This window comes from Emys orbicularis, chromosome 23 (genome assembly GCF_028017835.1).
Source record: "Emys orbicularis isolate rEmyOrb1 chromosome 23, rEmyOrb1.hap1, whole genome shotgun sequence".
In the NCBI taxonomy this organism is placed as follows: Eukaryota; Metazoa; Chordata; order Testudines; family Emydidae; genus Emys; species Emys orbicularis.
Genome location: NC_088705.1, coordinates 13,414,791 through 13,433,326, shown reverse-complemented (window position 1 = coordinate 13,433,326; position 18,536 = coordinate 13,414,791). Strand labels below are relative to the sequence as shown.

Here is an 18,536-nt window from a genome sequence, read left to right as displayed (position 1 = left end):
TGGGTCTGGTTATTGATTGGGTAGATGGGCTGGATAGATGGGTCGGGTTATTGATTGGGTAGATGGGTTGGGTGGATGGGCTGGATAGGCGGGTTGGGTGGATGGGCTGGATAGATGGGTCTGGTTATTGATTGGGTAGATGGGCTGGATAGATGGGTCTGGTTATTGATTGGGTGGATGGGCTGGATAGGCGGGTTGGGTGGATGGGCTGGATAGGCAGGTTGGGTGGATGGGCTGGATAGATGGGTCAGGTTATTGATTGGGTAGATGGGTTGGGTGGATGGGCTGGATAGGCGGGTCAGGTTATTGATTGGGTAGATGGGTTGGGTGGATGGGCTGGATAGGCGGGTTGGGTGGATGGGCTGGATAGATGGGTCTGGTTATTGATTGGGTGGATGGGCTGGATAGATGGGTTGGGTTATTGATTGGGTAGATGGGTTGGGTGGATGGGCTGGATAGGCAGGCTGAATGAGTTGCTAAGGTGTAGGAGTCAGATGGAGGGATCGGTCGAGGGATCAGGTATCTGCAGAAGGTTTTTCTTCAGCATTAGCCCACCTTCCCATCCCCCCTGTCCCTGACGTGGAGGCATTCCCTGCATTTTGGCTATTGGCAGCTCCCATCACTTCATTTGAACTTTCCTCTCTCAGCCTAAATCTCCCGGAAGTTTTTTCTCTCCAGTCCCCCTTGTCTGGACAGACACATCGGCACTTCAGCCCCTGCAGCCTCCTCTGACGTAGCTCTCACCACATGGAGAGTGCGAGGCAGGGCCAGGACGCTCCCTGCTGCCTTTTCCCAGCGACGCTGGGGGCGTAACCTCCACGATGCATCACTCTCTGGCCCGGCCCCGGGGTGCCTTGCTTCTGCTCTCCGGAGGACTCCCGGCCACACTCTCCCTCCTCCCCCTCGCTTAGTGTGGTTTAAAAGGACGCTATCAAAGTTATCAGGCCAACAAACTGGCCCTGCCAGGATCACGGGCAAAGCTGGGTTACATGCACGTACACCCTCCCTGCGGGACGCCCGTCTGCTCCAGCACTACGTGCCGGCAGTTCAAAGCCTGGTCCAGGAAGCACTGCACAGTCCCACGCTTGCACCAAGCGGCGTTCTTAAGCCATGAGAAGGATGCGAATGTGGAGAGTGGCGGCGTCCCTGCACGATAAGCCCATGGAGCAGCTCTCCCGGGGAGCGCTCGCCTCCAGACGCCTCTTCCAGCTGAATCAATGTCAGGCCTGCGTGCAACCCCCCCCCCCCCCCCCCCAGCCCACTCCAGTGCTGTCACCCGGGACAGTTTGCCTGCTGTGTATCTAATGAGGGTTTAACGCCTGCCTCTTATCGGGATGATTGCATTTTCATTGCACTTCCGTGGCTCCCGCTGCGCCTTGGCAGGGGCAGAGGGTGCCGTACAAACACCGTTATAAGGACGAGGAGGATTATTAATAAACCGTTATGAAGCAGGCAGCCAAAGTGGAGACAGGGGAATAGTGCCCCGCCCCTGGATACGGTTAGAAGTCAGCCTGGAAATTGAGTCTCATAGAGAACACTACCTAAGAGTGTTGCTCATAGAGTCTGAATACAGGACTAAGGCACAACGTGGGAACGGGGGTGTCACTGCTGAGACTAATAACCCATCACTGCTAATCCCCAATCCCGGGCACTGTACTGTAGCCATCTCAGTTTCAGGAGTTGCCAGGATCCATGCCCAGGCAGTACGCCCCTCTCTGACCCCAGGAGCTGCCAGGATCCATGCCCAGGCAGTACGCCCCTCTCTGAAACTGGGAGCTGCCCGTCCCCTGTCCCAGACACTATACCTCCCTCTGAGCCTGGGAGTTGCCCATCTTCTCTGCCAGGCAGTACACCCCTCTCTGAGCCATGAGCTGTCTGTCCCAGGCAGTACACCCCTCTCTGAACCTGGAAGCTGCCTGTCCCCTGTCCCAGGCAGTACACCCCTCTCTGAGCCCGGGAGCTGCCAGGATCTAGGCCCAGGCAGTACACCCCTCTCTGAGCCCGGGAGCTGCCCAACCCCAATACTAGGCAAGGATACATTCCCTGATCTCAGGAGCTGCTCCAATCCCAGCTACTAACCCCTCCCCCTTCAGACTCCAAGACTTGCTGATCCTCAACCCCACGCACTAAACCTCTCCCCAATCCCAGCAGAGGCCACAAACCTGGCCTCCCTCGGGCATCTCCCTCACAGAGCCCAGGTGCTGAGCACTCATGCGGGGTACCCCCTCTGCAGAGGCAGCGGCAGCGATGGGCACTGCTGGCGGCTCAGCCGCTGGGAGAACGGAGCGGGTATGTTTTGTTCTCAGTGCCCCTTGCCTCTGGTGTTTATTCAGCAGAAAGAGAGGAGGAAAGAAAAACAGGGACGTGGTCTTGAGAAGAGAGGGAGGCCCCAGCATGGGCCAACACTGATGGCTCCCTCCTCCCTTGGCCTGCCTAATGACCATCCGGCTCACGCTTCTCTCACTCTACGTACCGGCCCAGAACCCCCCATTCCCACTACAGTCCCCACATGCCTGGCTGGCTCATGACGACTGGACGATAGTCCCAGGACATACCATCTTCCTCAACGAATCCGCATCTCCCTTGCTGCCATGGCCAACCCAAACCAAACAAAGGGCCTTTCCTCCCATGGGCCAGGCCCACACATCCTACCCGAGGGCTAACCCCTAGTCGCTGGCTGGATCTTAGCTCGTCTTTGCATCGTTCCACACCAAGCTATGAATCCCCCTGCTCCTTTTTTAATATGCTATGCTAGCCGCATGCACATGAATGCCCATTTTTCATTTCCCATCGAGCCAGGAGTTTAGCTTATTTTATTACATATTTTTCCCCTTCCTTGAATCCAATAGGGAGCCAAATATATTAGTAGAGCACAAGGAATTTTATTAAATGCACGAGGCCCCAAAGTTCAATCCCCCTGAAAGAACAAAGCATTAAGTTATTTGTTGAGATTCCAAAAGCCAAAGAGTGAAGCTGAAATATTTCCCCAATCAATTTCACTCACAAGACTGGCTCCCCATCACTGCCAGCAACACAATTACCCCGGTTAATATCACCCCTGGACTATATCAATGCCAAACAAGTCCAGGGTTTATACCAGCCAAGATCAATTGCAATATTCACAGCTTTAAAGGGATGCTGACAAGGTCAGAAGGCCTGAAATCTGACATGCTTGATTTTTTCCCCTTTGGTTTTTTTTTCCCCACAAAACCCACATATCACTCCTCATATGATTTTTATTCCAAAACAAATGTTTTAATATGCTGCTTCAGAGGTGAAGCTTGGGCTTCAGGTTAGGGCACTTGCATGGGACCCAAAAGACCTGCCACAGACTTACTGCATGATCTTGGGCAAGTCACTTAAGCTCTCGGTGCCTCGGCTCCCTGCCTGTGAAAAGGGACTAATATACTTCCTTTCCTCCCCAGCTGATCTGTTTAGAGTAGACGCTCTTCACACGGGCTCTCTCACCCAGCACAATGGGGTCCTGATCTTGAGCAGGGCCACCAAGTGCTACCATAATAATAATTGTATTTAAAAAACATAACCGCTGCCAGAAGCAAGAGCAACCCTACAATAATAAACCAGAATGCACCTCCCTCATGATCAACCCTACAATAAGAAACCAGAAATGCACAGCCTAGCCTTCATGAGCAACCACGCAACCACAAAGCATTCTTCACAGCCCGGAATTCACGAGCAACCCTACAATAACAAACCAGTGTGTGGAGTCCCAACCTCAGTGCAACACAGAAATCGAAACGCCAGTCTGCTGAGCACAAGTGATTGGGAGGTACAGTGGGAGTCTTACCTTTGCGGGCGATCCGAATGCAGTTCAGCCTGGTCTCCTGCAGAGAGAGAAAAGATCGGGAGGCTCAGAATCCAGCGGGGACATGAAAACGAGGTCCTCTTCGATTGCTCTGCTTTTAACGGGGAAGCTAGGACAAAACTTGGCCAGTCTGCCCGCTGAGCCTTTTCACAATGAAGCACTGGGTCCCTTTTCACATGCTGCTGGCTGACGCACCTGGCATACTCGGTACCTAGGCCAATGGGTGTCCCTGATATGCCAAGATGTCCGGTGTTTAATTGTCAATCCATCAGCCTTCCCTACATTATCCTCTCTGAGCCCAAGCACAGGGATTCCGACAACGCACTGAAGCCTCTAGCCCCTGCAGAAGGAAAGCCCTGGACAGAGCCCCAGGGATGGGCTAGATGGGAGGGTCCCAGATGGACTAATCCACTTTGATTTTTGTGACCTATCATCTGGGCTTCTGATCATCATTCAGTGGGAAATGGGATGATCTGATGGTGACGCTGGTACCGAGTCTAGGCTCTGAATTCAACAGGGCAAAGAAGAACAGCCCTGGGCCAGCCTTTATTGGGGAGTTCTTATACTAGGGCCGGGTGGAAATGTTCTGTTGCGTGGAAAGATGGGTTTTCAACTAAACAAAATGTTTTGCAAAAAAGTGACCACTTCCTGTGATGCAATTCTTAGCAGCGAGCTGCAGGCAGGAGGCTGCAGCATCAGCAGCCAGCCAGGCTGGATGGGTGGACTGGGCTGTTTAATGGCAGTTCAGCCTCCCAACTCCTCCTCCCCGATAAAGATCACTCTCTGGACAGCTGTGCATACCAAGTTGATGATCAGAGCTGTCCCAGGAAGGGGGACTACTTTAAACCGCCCTCCCAATGCCCTGTGAAAGCAGCGTTATTATTCAGATCCACGTTTTCAGTCCAAATTCGTGCCTCAGACGAGTTCTCCAGGGAGCTCACGAACAATCACATTGTTACCTAAACCACATTCCCTCTAATGACAGAGCAGAGCCAGTCACTACAAAAAAAAAGAAAAAGCACTGGAGTCTCCTGCTGATACTCGTCTTGATCTTTTCGGGAATGAGGTGCTACTCAGATCGAGCGAGAGGGGAAACATTTGACCTGACTTTTTTGTTGTTGTTGTGAAGTACCTTAAATGTAACCCTAAATAATCATTCATCTGATACAGGAAGCGCCATCTGGCCAACATGATGATGCAGAGAAAGGTGGAGGGAACGCAGCTCCCGTCTGAATGGATAGCAGGCTTTTTAAGAAGTTATAAAGCAAATCCTGGGATTTCTTACAATGTTGGGTGAGTTAAAGTAATTAATGTAACCACTTGCAAACACCACCAACAAAAAATGCTGCTTTAGAACAGCTCTGAGGGACAACATTTTCTTTCTGTTTTTGTCCTGGGCTCGCCTGAGCTACCAGAGCATCTCATGGAACTACCTCATCCAGTCTTACAGCAAAGTCGTATTCAACTCAGCTTGGCCCACCTGGGTCTTACGCTCCACAAATTAAGCAAAATAGTCTTTTTTGACTCGACAAAAAGATGCAGTCAGCATTAGGCCTGGCCAGGCCAGGATTCCTGGGTTAAGCTTTTCACCCCATGCCAGCTTTATTCAGAATTGGCCCCTGGAAGAAGCAGCCAGCCCTTTTTATCCTGCCTGCTGGGCCCTGATTGGTTTCTGCCAGCTCCCAACCCTTCTAGCCACTGGAGGACTGATACTCATTGGTTCTACCCACAGCTGATCCTGGGTGGCCTTTCTAGGCAGTTCCTGGAGGATTAAACTTGGTGCTCTTTTTCACCAAAAGGACACTCAGTTTGGGTGGGGTGCGCCAGAGTGGTGGGGGGCAGCAAACTCCTAGGACACCCCGTCACAGTTGTTTTCCCCTTTATAGGTGACTTTATACGTGCAGTACTACAGGATCCATAAGTGATTCTATTCTGTGCTGCATAGGTTCTTATGCCACCCTTAGCCCCTAGCATCTGAGCCCCTCCCGGTTGCGCATTAAGCGACGTGAGTAACATCTGTCCCGGGTGGGTCATTCGCTCTCCTCCTCTCTCTGGGGAGGAAGTGAGTGAGCAGTGGAGTCCTTCAGGACAACCGGAGTTATAAGTGAGGCTTTGTAGGCAAGACGGGAATGAAACATGCAGTGCCAAAGCTGTCCGTGCATGACGCTGATGGAATTACACCTGCCGTGGCCTGAGCTTACTGCGTGTTACTGATATGACATTCCAGGGTGCGGTTTTCAAAGGTGCCCAGGGGATTTGGACACCCAGGCCTAGATCCTCAAAGCTATTTAGGCACCTAACTCCCATGGGGAGCTTGAAAAATCTCAGTCCCAACCTCTAACCTGCCTGGACCCCAATTCTGCTATCTGATGCTCACAGCCCAACCTGTATAGAGTCTGCATGGAGTCCCTTTCATGTCAGTGCAACCTCCCTCCGGGCAAAGGATCTGCACACGTGGATCAGATGGCAAGATCAGGGCCTTGGCCTGTTTGAATCCAAGTTCTCTTGCCCTAATGTATCACTCCACTTCCCTCTCCCGCTGGTGGCGGCAGGGTGAGGCCATGCACATACCTAAACAGGGACTGACCCTGGTTCCAGTGAAGCCAGTGGCAAAACTCTCATTAATCTCCATGGGAGCATAATCAAACACATTGAGAAAATGATAAGGGAAGTTACCCCCCTAACAAACATACACTGGAGAGACAGGATCTCACCAGGGATTGCTGAGACAACCAGGGTCTGACTCGGAGGCTGCTTCAGAGAAACAAATCCAACAAACCAGCCCCCTTCGATTTTTGTTCTGTCCGGATTTTGACCTGCAAGCCACCATCCCAAAGGGTGGTGAGCGCAAAACTTGGGAGCACAATGACCTCTGTTGGGAGCGCAACACATTTATTTGGACTTTGCAACTCTCCCCGAACATACAGTAAAACAACTTCCAATTGGTGCCACCAACTAAAATGCCTCCCTTGCAATAAGGAGGGAACTGGGCACAAAGGCTGAAGATGTAGCTGCTGACGCCCTTTGAAAATCTGGCGTGGGATGTCTCCCATTCCCCACGCACCCCCCTGCGAGCCACATGCTCCAGGTCCTACCCCCATCACCCGAGCGGAGGTGCCAGCATTCGTGGCAGTTCCCACTCAGGAACACCCTGGCACCAATCCCTGCCACGGAGGCAGCTACTCACCCCTTTCAGGTTGCTCATGGCCTGGAAGTAGATGAGATACGCCTTCTTGGGCTCCAGCGGGGGGTTCCAGTACCCGCTGTACGTCTGGTTGTCCCCGACGGTGAAGGGCTTGGCTTCGGGGAGGCTGTTGGGAGGCAGCTCGGCCCCGAAGTAGTGCACGGAGCCCCGGGACACGGCGTCGTCAAAGGTCAGCGGCACCGGGAAGCAGTCCTGACCCCCCAGCTCCCGCTTCATCTTCTTGGGCCGGTCTTCCTCCACGATGACTTGGTAGGTGCTGGACACGTGAGGCGGGGAGGGGGAAGGCAGAGACAAGAAAGGACGTGAGCCCGGTAGGAGTTTGGCTTTAAAATGAAGAACTGCCTCTCCCCTGTCTCATGGCAGTCCGGGGACCACACTCACAGCCCCCCGCATCAGCCCGGGTGGTGGGAGAAAGGCAGCTTGTGGCTACAATGCACCCCGGGGACATGCTCGGCCTGTAACTCCAGACTGGGGACCAAGCTGGTCAGCTGCAGCACGTGCGTGCGAGTGGATTCGATTAAGGAGCTATTCCTATGCACTGAGCAGAGAAGGCGGAAGCACAAACACCGATTATTTTTGTATCCATACGAAAGAAGAGACTTATTGGATGTATTACAATGAACATTCATTTATGCAAATTAGTTGTGGCCACAGGGCACCTGGCATGTTGGCATTGAGCCTCCTGACAAAGCTAAGCCTGAGGACCCTGCCCTACTCCCTTGTAACTGGCTGGCAGCGTTTGCCTGAAACTCCCCACTACTCTATTGGCAGGTGCTGATCTGCTGGCAAAGAGTTGAATGGGTTCTGCTGACTCGGTGAGGCGGGAGACTTGCCACCTCATCTGGATTTAAGGTAGGCGCTGAGGAGAGAGGATCTAGGGTGTGGGCTGAGCAGTCTTGAGGGAGGAGCTCTAAGAACAGGATTATGCTGCTCTTTCTGTTATCTTACTCATTTCTTTGTTAATAAAACCAAGATCATAAACCCCAGGAAGAGGTGCGTCTGACAAAGTGGTTATTCACCCACGAAAGCTTATGCTCCAATACATAAGGTGCCATAGGACTCTTTGTTGCTTTTCCCAGGAAGAGGGTGAGTTTGGAGTCTACCTACTGTGAGGATCATGTTTCAGAACAGCTTGGGAAAGGCACCTGCTTGCACCACTGTCCTAAAAAAGCCACATTCCCATGTGAAAAATCCAGGGAAGGAATCTTTCCAACTTGAGAAAACATCTTGTGTGCAGAACAACCTCCAAGCCTGCTAAGTGCCTTTAAATCAGGCTCCCTCCCCTACAGGAAGGAATGCGCTCTGGATATAATTAAAGGTGCCATCTCAGATGATGTTTATTGCATTCTATATCCCTGTATTACTCAGCCCAGGTCACTAAGAGCAGCATATCGAGATGAGCTCTTGAGTGACTGCAGTCTTCGTGGGCAGATCTCTTCCACTCAGACACATACAGCCCCCAGATCTATTAAAACCACCTCTTTAATAACGCCTAATCAGAGCCAATCTTTTCCCTCCTGAGTGTGTGTTGTTGGGTACAGCTATAGGCAGAGGAAGATTAGGGGTTTGTGAGGCCCTGGGCCAGAGCAAGGGGGTGCCCCTCACCACCCCTTCCACCTGTAGTACCCCCCAACCCTCCCCCCCAGTATTCCTGCCAGGGAGCGGGGGAAGCCCCCGTACCCGATCCCACTCCCCGACCCCACTCCCCAACAGGACTGCCGGGCGGGCAGAGCGGGGTGGGGCGCAGAGGCACCCATTTTTCTGCCCCCTCCCCCCCCCATTGTCTGAGGCCCCTGGGCACAGGCCCCATTGGCCCAGTGGCTAATCCGTCACTGGCTGTAGGTTTTAATGACCACATCCTGCTGCCAGAGCAAGGCCGTGGAATTTGATGGGCAGGTGGGGCCTGGGTTATGGGTTTCCCTTGGAGAAATTCAGCACTGATGGCACAGAGCAGGAAGATATGAGGAGGTGGGAAAGGAGTTTGTTGGCTCTGAATATATTGGCAGAGTCTTCAGAGCTGATTCTGGATGGCTCATGACTGACAGCATTGCCAGCAGATTGAGGGACGTGATCAATCCCCTCTATTCGGCATTGGTGAGGCCTCATCTGGAGTACTGGGTCCAGTTTTGGGCCCCACAATACAAGGATGTGGAAAAATTGGAAAGAGTCCAGGGGAGGGCAACAAAAATGATTAGGGGTCTGGAACACATGGCTTATGAGGAGAGGCTGAGGGAACTGGGATTGTTCAGTCTGCAGAAGAGAAGAATGAGGGGGGATTTGACAGCTGCTTTCAACTACCTGAAAGGGGGTTCCAAACAGGATGGATCTAGACTGTTCTCAGTGGTACCAGATGACAGAACAAGGAGTAATGGTCTCAAGTTGCAGTGGGGGAGGTCTAGGTTGGATATTAGGAAAAACTTTTTCACTAGGAGGGTGGTGAAGCACTGGAATGGGTTACCTAGGGAGGTGGTGGAATCTCCTTCCTTAGAGGTTTTTAAGGTCAGGCTTGACAAAGCCCTGGCTGGGATGATTTAGTTGGGGATTGGTCCTGCTTTGAGCAGGGGGTTGGACTAGATGACCTCCTGAGGTCCCTTCCAACCCTGAGATTCTATGATTCTATGACATTCTGCTCACTGGGGGATCTTATAGGTTTCTGGATTCGGAGGCCAGAAGGGCCCATTGTGCTCATCTTGACTCACCTCCTGCAGAGCACAGGCCAGAGGTGCTGACCCAGACATCAGCAGTACCAACGCCTCTGGGAAATAAGCAAAGCAAAGGGATTTGCCAGGCAGCATGTCGCTCCCTGCTCCCTTCCCTGCACTGGTCACAGGGGGCGCAGGCACCCCCAAGCCCAGTTTATATTGGCCACCGAAGGCTAGTGTGTGCAGCCTGTATTTGGGGAGCACTTACTCACTCGAGTGGCCCCACCGACACCAGCAAGACGGTTTGCGTGGGTCCAGTGTGAATACGGGTTGCGCAATCTGGCCCAGGTGGGCTATGATGGATGGCGAATGCCCCTAGGCAGACAGCTTCAGACGGAGCAGGACCGATCCCTGGACTCCATCTGGAACTCAAACCGAGCACCCAACAGCGGGGCAGAGCTCCTCTCCCAGCACCGCCAAGCTGGCCCGGAGCAGCAGTCGTGGCATCTGCCGCGACTTAAAGCCCCGTTTTCAGAGCAAAGCAGCTGAGGGATCCGAGCTACCCACGAGAAGGATCCAGGTGGTCCTGGGACAGCACACCTCTAGTAATCCGCCCTCCTTGTCAAGGTGACACCTGTTTATAGGCAGCCAGGTGCTGAGCAGATTGCCAGTAATTCGCAGACTCACGCATGCCTCGTGCTAATATGGCTCGGTGGCAAAGTGGTCTTTAATGGTCCGTGAATCCCCAAGCAAAAGAAAAGGCTATCTATTGCCGCAGGACTTTATAGGGACTTAATATAAAAGAAAGAAAAAGGAAGCTAGAAAGGGGAAAAAGGAGATTGCTCTGTGCTAGCTCGCGTGGACGTGGTGCCTTCTCTCCGGGTCAGGACCTAGGGCGCACAGACAGTTCGCACACACAGGGAATGCACTTCCTTGCATACAAGAGTCTAAGAGTCCTCCGGGTGGACCCCTACCTGATGGGAGCCCCTCTGCCCTGCGCCGGCCTCAGCAGCACCGTGATGGTGCTCTCCGACTCGCTCAGAGGCGACGGCATGTCCCCGTAGTCGAAGCTGGGAGCTGGAATGGAAGCAGAAGCAGGGGTGACTATTTTTGAACACGCATGCAGTGAGGTACCATCCCAAGGGGGCCGGCACAAGCTCTGACAGTTCCAGGGCCGTACCAGGGAGAGGCTACCGGAAAGGCCAGTCTGGCATTAGGTGTTTGTCGGCTAAGCAGTACCAGCGGTCGGTTTCCCATTGGATTTTATGAATGATATTTTTGCCCACTTGTAGCACTTTTCATCCGAGGATTTCAAAGCACTTTACTGGCTGAGTTTACCGCCCTCCTGTGCAGAGGATCATTAGTCTACAAATGGGGAAACTGAGGCACAGAGTGGCTAATGGCTTTGCCTGAGATCAGACCACAAGTACAGGGAGTCGGTGACCAAGCCAGGAATAGCCTGCAGGAGTCCTGACTCCCATCCCCTCCTCTCCTCATGATGCCGATTCCCTCCCAGTACTAATCGCAGAAACAGAATATCAGAATTGTAGCAACCCAACTCCAGTCTGAGGTCTGTAACCTTTGCAAGTGAATGACGTTAATTACACAGTAATGTCCCTGGAACAGAACTCTGTCCGGGGGAAATTGGCTCCTGCGCTTATCCACAGAGGTCCAAGCAAAGCCAAGAAGTTTGTTTCAAAGCAGGGCGTCCTGATCTTTAGCCAGGATTCCGGTCCACTGACTTGATGTGTGCCTCTGCGAGCCCTGCAGTCCCCCTCGCGGAAGTCTCTGAGGGCTCTTCCTGAGCCCACAGCAACTACATGAAGCAGTATCGTGCTCGGAGGACGGCGCTCGGAGTCAGGACTCCTGGGTTCTATTCTGAACTCTGTCACCGATTCATTGTTGGACTGTGGGCAAGTCATTTAAAAGCACCGTGCCTCAGTTTCTCCGTCTGTAAAATGGCTCGCCTCTACGGGGAGCTGTGAGGTGAAATTCATTATCCTGTAGATGAAAGGGGCTGTCTGAGGGCCAGTTATAGCCTGGGCTGACGGGGTGTGGTGCACTTGCAATGCCTGCTGACTGGCTTAGAGCAAAGGCCAGTCGATGTGCATGAGCCAGTCTGGAGCCAGGTCCAAATACCTACGGGTTTCCTTCCACTCTTACAGAGGTGAGCCTGGAACCCCGGGAACGAACCCCCCAGGATGGTGGGGAGGTTCAGAACCCCCCACCTCTATACTGGGCCAAACCAGCACCTGAGATCCCAGCACCCCCTGAGCTTCACGCTGATTGTGATCGGCTTCAGCCCTTCACCTCCTGGGCTCTGACAAACCTGCTGCTTTCTGATTGCATGGACGGGCTAGTTCACTAAGAATGGCAGGGAGGGTGCGTCTACACTGCACACTGAGCCACAACAGCGGGACCTGGCTTTGTGCACTCGGTGTTTCCAAGCCCGTGCTTGAGCATCCACACTGGGGTTACAACGGCTGGACCCCAACTCTCACAGCCCTGCTAATGTGGCCATGCTGCACTACGCAGCCCTTCTGACCCGGGTCTGTGGTTTGAACTGTGTCCACACTGCAAAATGCCAGGGCTTGGCCCTGAGCCTCAGCAGGACTGACCCGCCCCCAGCAGGCTCCTAGGACCCGGGTCCTGCGCGCTTGCAGACCCGAGTCAGACTGATTTGTGTGTGGATGGAAGTGGGGCTTGGGCTCAAGACGAAGTCAGGGCCTGGACTTAGTGTAGACAATACTCTCAGACACCCAGTGACCTGGCCAGCTTGTGTGTGTCTCACACGGTATGTCACAGGGATAATAATATTCGTGGCAGTGGAGTACATTAAGAATAATGGGTTTTAAAGTCTCGATCAGTGTTGCCAACTCTGGTGATTTTATCATGAGTCCCATGGCAGCTGGTGTCTTTCTTAAATCCCCATCTCTTGGAGTCAGGGGGTGATAAAAGAATCGCAGCTTTCAATTAAAAAATAACGTTTCTAGCCCTCGAGAAAAGCTGTAAAACGTGACCCCCTCGGCCCAGCAACCAGAAGGCAACAAAGAACCCAATATTATCATCAATTAAAATCTCACAACGTTTAAAGCCATTGCTTGATTTTGGAGGCCTGACTCACGATTTCTGAACCCTTTGGGCTGGCGCTGCTGTTAAATGCATTCGGTGTAATGCAGGAGTGACGACAGCTGAGGAAGATGGGGCCTGGTCAGGACGTGGATGGGAGCTGATGGAAAGATTGCTCAGGAAGTGGGGGTGGTGATCCATGCAGCAGGGGGTGCTTTCCGACTCATCTAGTATTGAGCCGATCCCCCTGCGTGATACTCGGAAGCACGGTGTTGTGGAGGTGCTGTCCTTTGCACGAGGCAAGAAAAAAAACAAGGTCATAAGAGCTCGTGTTCATGAAAATCCCATAGTGCTTTGCACAAGTTAGGGTGTTAACCAGAGTGTCCTGGCAAAATTCCGGCTCAGCCAGTTATGTTCTACCTCTTATTTCTCCCTAGTACCATAGTCTTCTTTGCTTCCTGTCCTCAACTGCCCTGCTGCCGTGTGCTATTGACACAGTGGCCTCGTTCCAGCCTGGACGCGGTAGCATTTCAGAGACGGGGGGGGGGGGGTTTGCCACGATTCCAGAGTGTGCGAGGCATGTCGGGTTCCTTTGGGATGAGCGGCACTGCACAGATGGGAGGCGCTCATCATTAACTCGCAGTGCTGCGAGGAGTGGAAATGCATCTCCCAGTGACATCCTCCGGCTGACCCCCTGTCCTCCTCTTGCTGTCTGCAGCCCCTGATTCATTAGCAGTGGAGGGGATCCAGGTGACGCTGGTTTGCAATTCCTGTGCCCCCATTAGGAAACATCTCACCCCATTCAGAGCTGTTAACAGTTACCCACAACCGTTAGCAAACAGCCCTAAGTACTGCATGGCTTGTTAACGAAGCCCAATTAATCCCTCAGTTGTGCATTTCCAACAGTGGTTGTTTCATTGCTGTAATCTCCCGCCAGCAAGTGCAGTCATTGCTGCGTTATGGGATCATCCAGAAGATACAAGCTTGTTTCTCCTCGGGGGCGCCAGCCTCCCTCAGCAGCGTTGGCTAGAGCTGCTGCAGCTCCTAACACACTCGCAGAAGGTGCCTGGTTACACAAAATCCCTGGATTCAACTGCCTGGGCCATGGGGTAGCTGTGTACGAGTCCTAGTGACTCAGCCCCCCGGCGGTGGCACAAACCCGCCCTCGCGGGCCTTGAGTGGCTGATCCTCCAGGGAAGGGAAACCATGCGAGTGCCAGGCATTGGTAGACATAGCTAGCTCCAGTGCCGGCCCAGAAGACAGCTCCATGGCCGGGCAGCGCCACTCCCGTGCATGCCTCGGGGTGAGGCAGATACCAGCGCACTTAGCCGGACCACGCCCTTTGGCAGAGATGGAATTCGGCCCAGAAACTCCATGCTGAGCTTTTCTCAGGTAGCCAACGGGCTGACGTCTCAGAGGCGAGGGGTCAAGGGGCTATTTGATCCAAGCGGTTCCCAGTGCCTGCACCCCGAGAGGCGCTCCATGAACACAGAACGAGAGGGGTGGCAAGACGTATCCCCGAGGGCCGCTGGATACAAGGGCCTGCGGGGTGGAGGAGCAGCAGTTCCCCAGCATCATTCTCTGGGGCCTTTCGGAGGAAGCCCAATGGAGGGGCTGCCCACCCACTCTCAGGGGCGTCACTACCTCACGTTCACTGGTAACAAGGGCTGCTGAGGGATGTGACAGAACCAGTATGGACACTGGGTTTGGTCCACAGGCAGGAGCCGTCAGCCATCAAGATGAGCACCATCTCCCATCCATCCCTGCCCTGTACTGCTGGAATGCCAGAGAGGCTCAAAGAGAGGCACATCATTAACTTGCGCTGCTGCGAGGAGTGGAAATGCATCCAAGTAGGTTTTGCATCTCCCAGTGACATCCTCCGGCTGACACAGAGAACCTCTCTGTCCCCTGACCCCCTGTCCTCCTCTCGCTGTCTGCAACCCCGATTCATTAGCAGTGGAGGGGATCCAGGTGACGCTGGTTTGCAATTCCTGTGCCCCCATTAGGAAACATCTCACCCCATTCAGAGCTGTTAACAGTTACAGTCAAGCAGCTACGCATTGCTGGAGCCACCTAAAGGAGATGAGATCTTTGCAAACAAGTGGAGATAAAACCTTCCTGCCACCCCAAGACATGGGGGACACTGGAGGTGCTGTGTATGCTACTATCAAAAAAAAAAAAAAACTTGGGGAAAAGTCTTAGAACAACTTATTGGGCCCGTTTCTTCTGCCCCTCAGCACGTAAAGCCCGGAGCCTTACTCACCCTGGCTGGAACTTTCCGCTCAGCTCCCACGGTCGGGATGGGATTTTTAAGAGCTTGTCTCCCATTCAGCTAGCTAGCCGAGCAGCCAGAGTTTCAGAAGAGCCCCACGTGTTGGGTGCAGACCAGCTGCTGAACTGGTCTGACAATCTGGCCCCAATGGGAGCTTCGGGGAGCGAAGGTCTTGGGAAAATGCCAGCCCAGGAGTGCAACTGTGCGGCGCTCAGAGGGCAAGAACTAACGCGTGGGAAAACGCCTACAAAGCTTGCTTCCAATAGCTTGTCCAGGTATAAAAACATCCCCACTCTAACCTCTCTCATTGCAGTTCTCGAAGCGTGTGCCAGACGCCTTTGGCAAATGGAGACCTCACTCCCCTTGGCAAGCAGTACAAGACTAAGGCTTGGTCTACACTAAACCCCCAAATCGAACTAAGGTACGCAACTTCAGCTACGTGAATAACGTAGCTGAAGTTCAAAGTACCTTAGTTCGAACTTACCTCGGTCCACACGCGGCAGGCAGGCTCCCCCGTCGACTCCGCGGTACTCCTCTCGTCTAGCTGGAGTACCGCAGTCGACGGCGAGCGCTTCCTGGTTTGACTTATCGCGTCCAGACAAGACGCGATAAGTCGAACCCAGAACTTCGATTGCCAGCCGCCGAACTAGCGGCTGGGTGTAGACATACCCTAAAACTACAGCACTTTAAAGCTGCCCAGAAAAGCTGTTGTTGGACTGAACACTGCCTGACCCAGGCCTCAGGCAGGGACAGCCGAAGTCCCGGTGGGGTGGGTTAGCAGGGGATGTGGTCCCAGGCATGTGACACAGTTATTTATCACCCGCCTCTCCAGCTCATCGCAGGAACTTCGGTGCCAATCTCTCCCTACTTACCCCTGCTATAAAAGCCTGTCCTTGGTGCTGGGAAGCTGTTTGGATGCTAAGCAGCAGCAGAGCTGAAGACCATGCACCATCTAACAAGATGCACAGTCCTCCCCAGGACAGACAGGGTCTCTTATCTCTTCCACCTTAGACACCACTTCTCACTCTGGCAAATAATATCGGTTCTCCGAGCCCATTTGGGGAGCGCTGCAGGGCCGGCGGCCACGTTCCATTTCTCCTCCTGCTGCCCACCTCCGGTCAACGGATTTCACCAGGGCCGCTCCAGTGAGCTAGGAAATGTGTTCCACCAGCACCCCAGCTCGGGTCTGGTGTAATGTAAACAAGGCGGCTCGGGGACCGCAGTGCAACTCAATTACCCAGCAGGGCTGTTTTCCATTTGAATTCTGACTGCGGGGTAGCCGGGGGAAGGGGGAGGGGATCGTCGGAGCATGAAGAATCCATTTCAAGGGAAGGCGTATTTACCGGTGCGAGCCCAGTGGTAGGCGGAGGAGGAGGGCGCGAAGAGACCCTGATTGTGCACTGTCAGTCTCCAGCTAGGGCTGACGCCCATCCTGACTGTCACCGAGCAGCCTGGCTTCTGACGTCTCTCTCTTGCCTCCTGGACGGGCCGTGCAGATTCCTGTCGGATCGGGTATTAGCACAGTGGGGAAGCGGCTGCCGGTGCACGGGGCACGGGGGAAGAGGGTTCATTGAGGGTGCTGTGGACAGGCAGGACGCGGTGCCCAGAATAGGAGATGGAGGAATTTCTCTTTGTGCAGCTAGTCACCAGTTCAAATCCAAGCCAGAGGGGCACTGAACATTGGCCGAGAGCCACTGCGTGCCGTGGGTGGAGTGAGGCAGTGGGCTCCGTCTAGTTCTTAGCGGAGAGATAGTCACAGCACCGAGTGGCCAGCTTTTTGGCAGCCCAAACCGAGAGGCTGATGACTGCATAGCCGTGAACTCCCTTTTCTCCCCGTGGCTGGTCCCTGCAGCTCAGGCTGGCAGGAAGCGGGCACTGCCATTCTCCAAGCGGCGCCTGTCTTGGGGAGAAACAGAGTCCCGGCTTTCCCCGGCACGGAGGGCCGCGTTTCCCAAAGCACGCATGCTAAACAGTGCACGCAGCTGCGAGCTCCCGAGCCCTGGTGTCCACCTGCCGGCTTGCACGTTGCAGCGTGGCGTTAGCACTAGCAGTAACTTAGACAGAGCCTGCCCCCGCACTGTTTAAGTTAATGGGGGCTTTATCGCTGTCTGCTGGACTAAGCCTCTGGAGCAGCGGGGAATCCGACTGCCACAAAAGGAAAACAAATCAGTGGTTATTCTGGGAAGTGGAAAAAGGGCCAGGGGAGAAGGGGGAGAACAGGACGCAAAGAAAGATCCAGCTGAGACTGCGAGGAGAACCTCGGGGAGGCTGATTTCCGGGGGTCTGGCCATGCCCCTACCCCTGTGCCAAGGCTCTATCATGCCCACAGTGGGTTGGGAGCTTGGGCTCACATGCCGGCATAGATACAGACATGGAAAGAGCAAACCATTTTCCCCTCCTCTCCAATGGGCCCTGCCACCCTCTCCCCGGCCCGAAGCCAGAGAGCCGGCATCTCGATAGCCTACCGGAGATGTTGGTGGTGATCTCGGTCAGCGCGGTCTGGCCGAAACCCTTGCCAGTGCGCGCCCGCACAGAGAACAGGTAGGTGGTGCCCGGGTGCAGGTTGGAGAAGACGTGGTAGGTCTCGTTGCGGAGCTTGGAGACGGTGCGGCGGGGGCCTGGCACGTTGACGGCTGGGTCCGAAGACTCGATGCTCTGGTAGCTGATCTAAGAGAACACGAGAGACCGTGAGACAGCCGCCTGGCTGCCATCGCAAATGGGAGGAGAGGGGGATAGATAAATGGGCTCATGGGGGGAGCGGATTCACATGGGGAGGGGAGAGCAGGAGGTCGGTCTGAGGGGATTGTGCAGCAGGGTGTTTGGGTGGGGCATGCAGATCTGGTCCCGTGAGCGGAGTGCCCCTGCACGGAACACAGACATGGGGAAGAGGTGGGAGCAGTGCGGGGCTGCTTTGGGTTTTTTAAATATAGAAAGAGGCCTCACCAATCCATCCCTAAAACAAGCTTGGCGTTGAATTTGAACTGGAGAAAGTGACCAGCTGGGAGCACTAGACAGACCCAAGACTGTGCAAGAAACCTGACAGCACCCTCTGCTATGCCACCCTGAGACCCACACACTGCCCTACCAACACCCCTCCCCTGCAGCCCCCTGACATTCCAGCTCTGGGGCCCCCAACTGCCCTCTCTTGAGCAGAAACAGCCTGGGGAGAAAAGCCTGCTGGGACCCCAGGTCAGCTAGCACCCAACCGATTCATTTTTAACCTCAGATCTAACAGCAGATTTGAACCCTCCTCTCCACACACCCCAGGCTGGTGCACTAACCCACTGTGCCCCGGACCCATCCAGCAGCCACCCACTCAGTTCCCTTCAGAAACCGGGCTTGTCCTTTTGCGGCTAAGAGCACATGCCGGGGCTCCGGCGTGAAAAGCCATTGCAAGGGGATTACAGGGGCATTCAAAGAGGGACACGCAGAGAGACAGAGACCCATTGTAAAGAGGATAAAAAGCAGGCTGGATCCCACCCTCCAAAGCAAGGGCTCGAAGGTAGCAATAACGATGCAGTA

General features: G+C 54.1%; 1 protein-coding gene across 3 annotated transcripts in view; it reads right to left on the bottom strand.

Annotated features, from left to right (window-relative positions):
- PTPRU (protein tyrosine phosphatase receptor type U) overlaps positions 1–18,536 on the bottom strand; it is a 266,338-nt gene that overhangs the window by 75,797 nt on the left and 172,005 nt on the right. For all 3 annotated transcript variants that reach the window (XM_065421874.1, XM_065421875.1, XM_065421873.1), the window contains exons 10-13: positions 17,480–17,681; positions 10,648–10,750; positions 7,014–7,287; positions 3,809–3,845 (exon numbers count right to left, since the gene is read on the bottom strand). In XM_065421874.1, the coding sequence (XP_065277946.1) occupies positions 3,809–3,845; positions 7,014–7,287; positions 10,648–10,750; positions 17,480–17,681 (616 nt within the window). The remainder of the gene's footprint in view (positions 1–3,808; positions 3,846–7,013; positions 7,288–10,647; positions 10,751–17,479; positions 17,682–18,536) is intronic.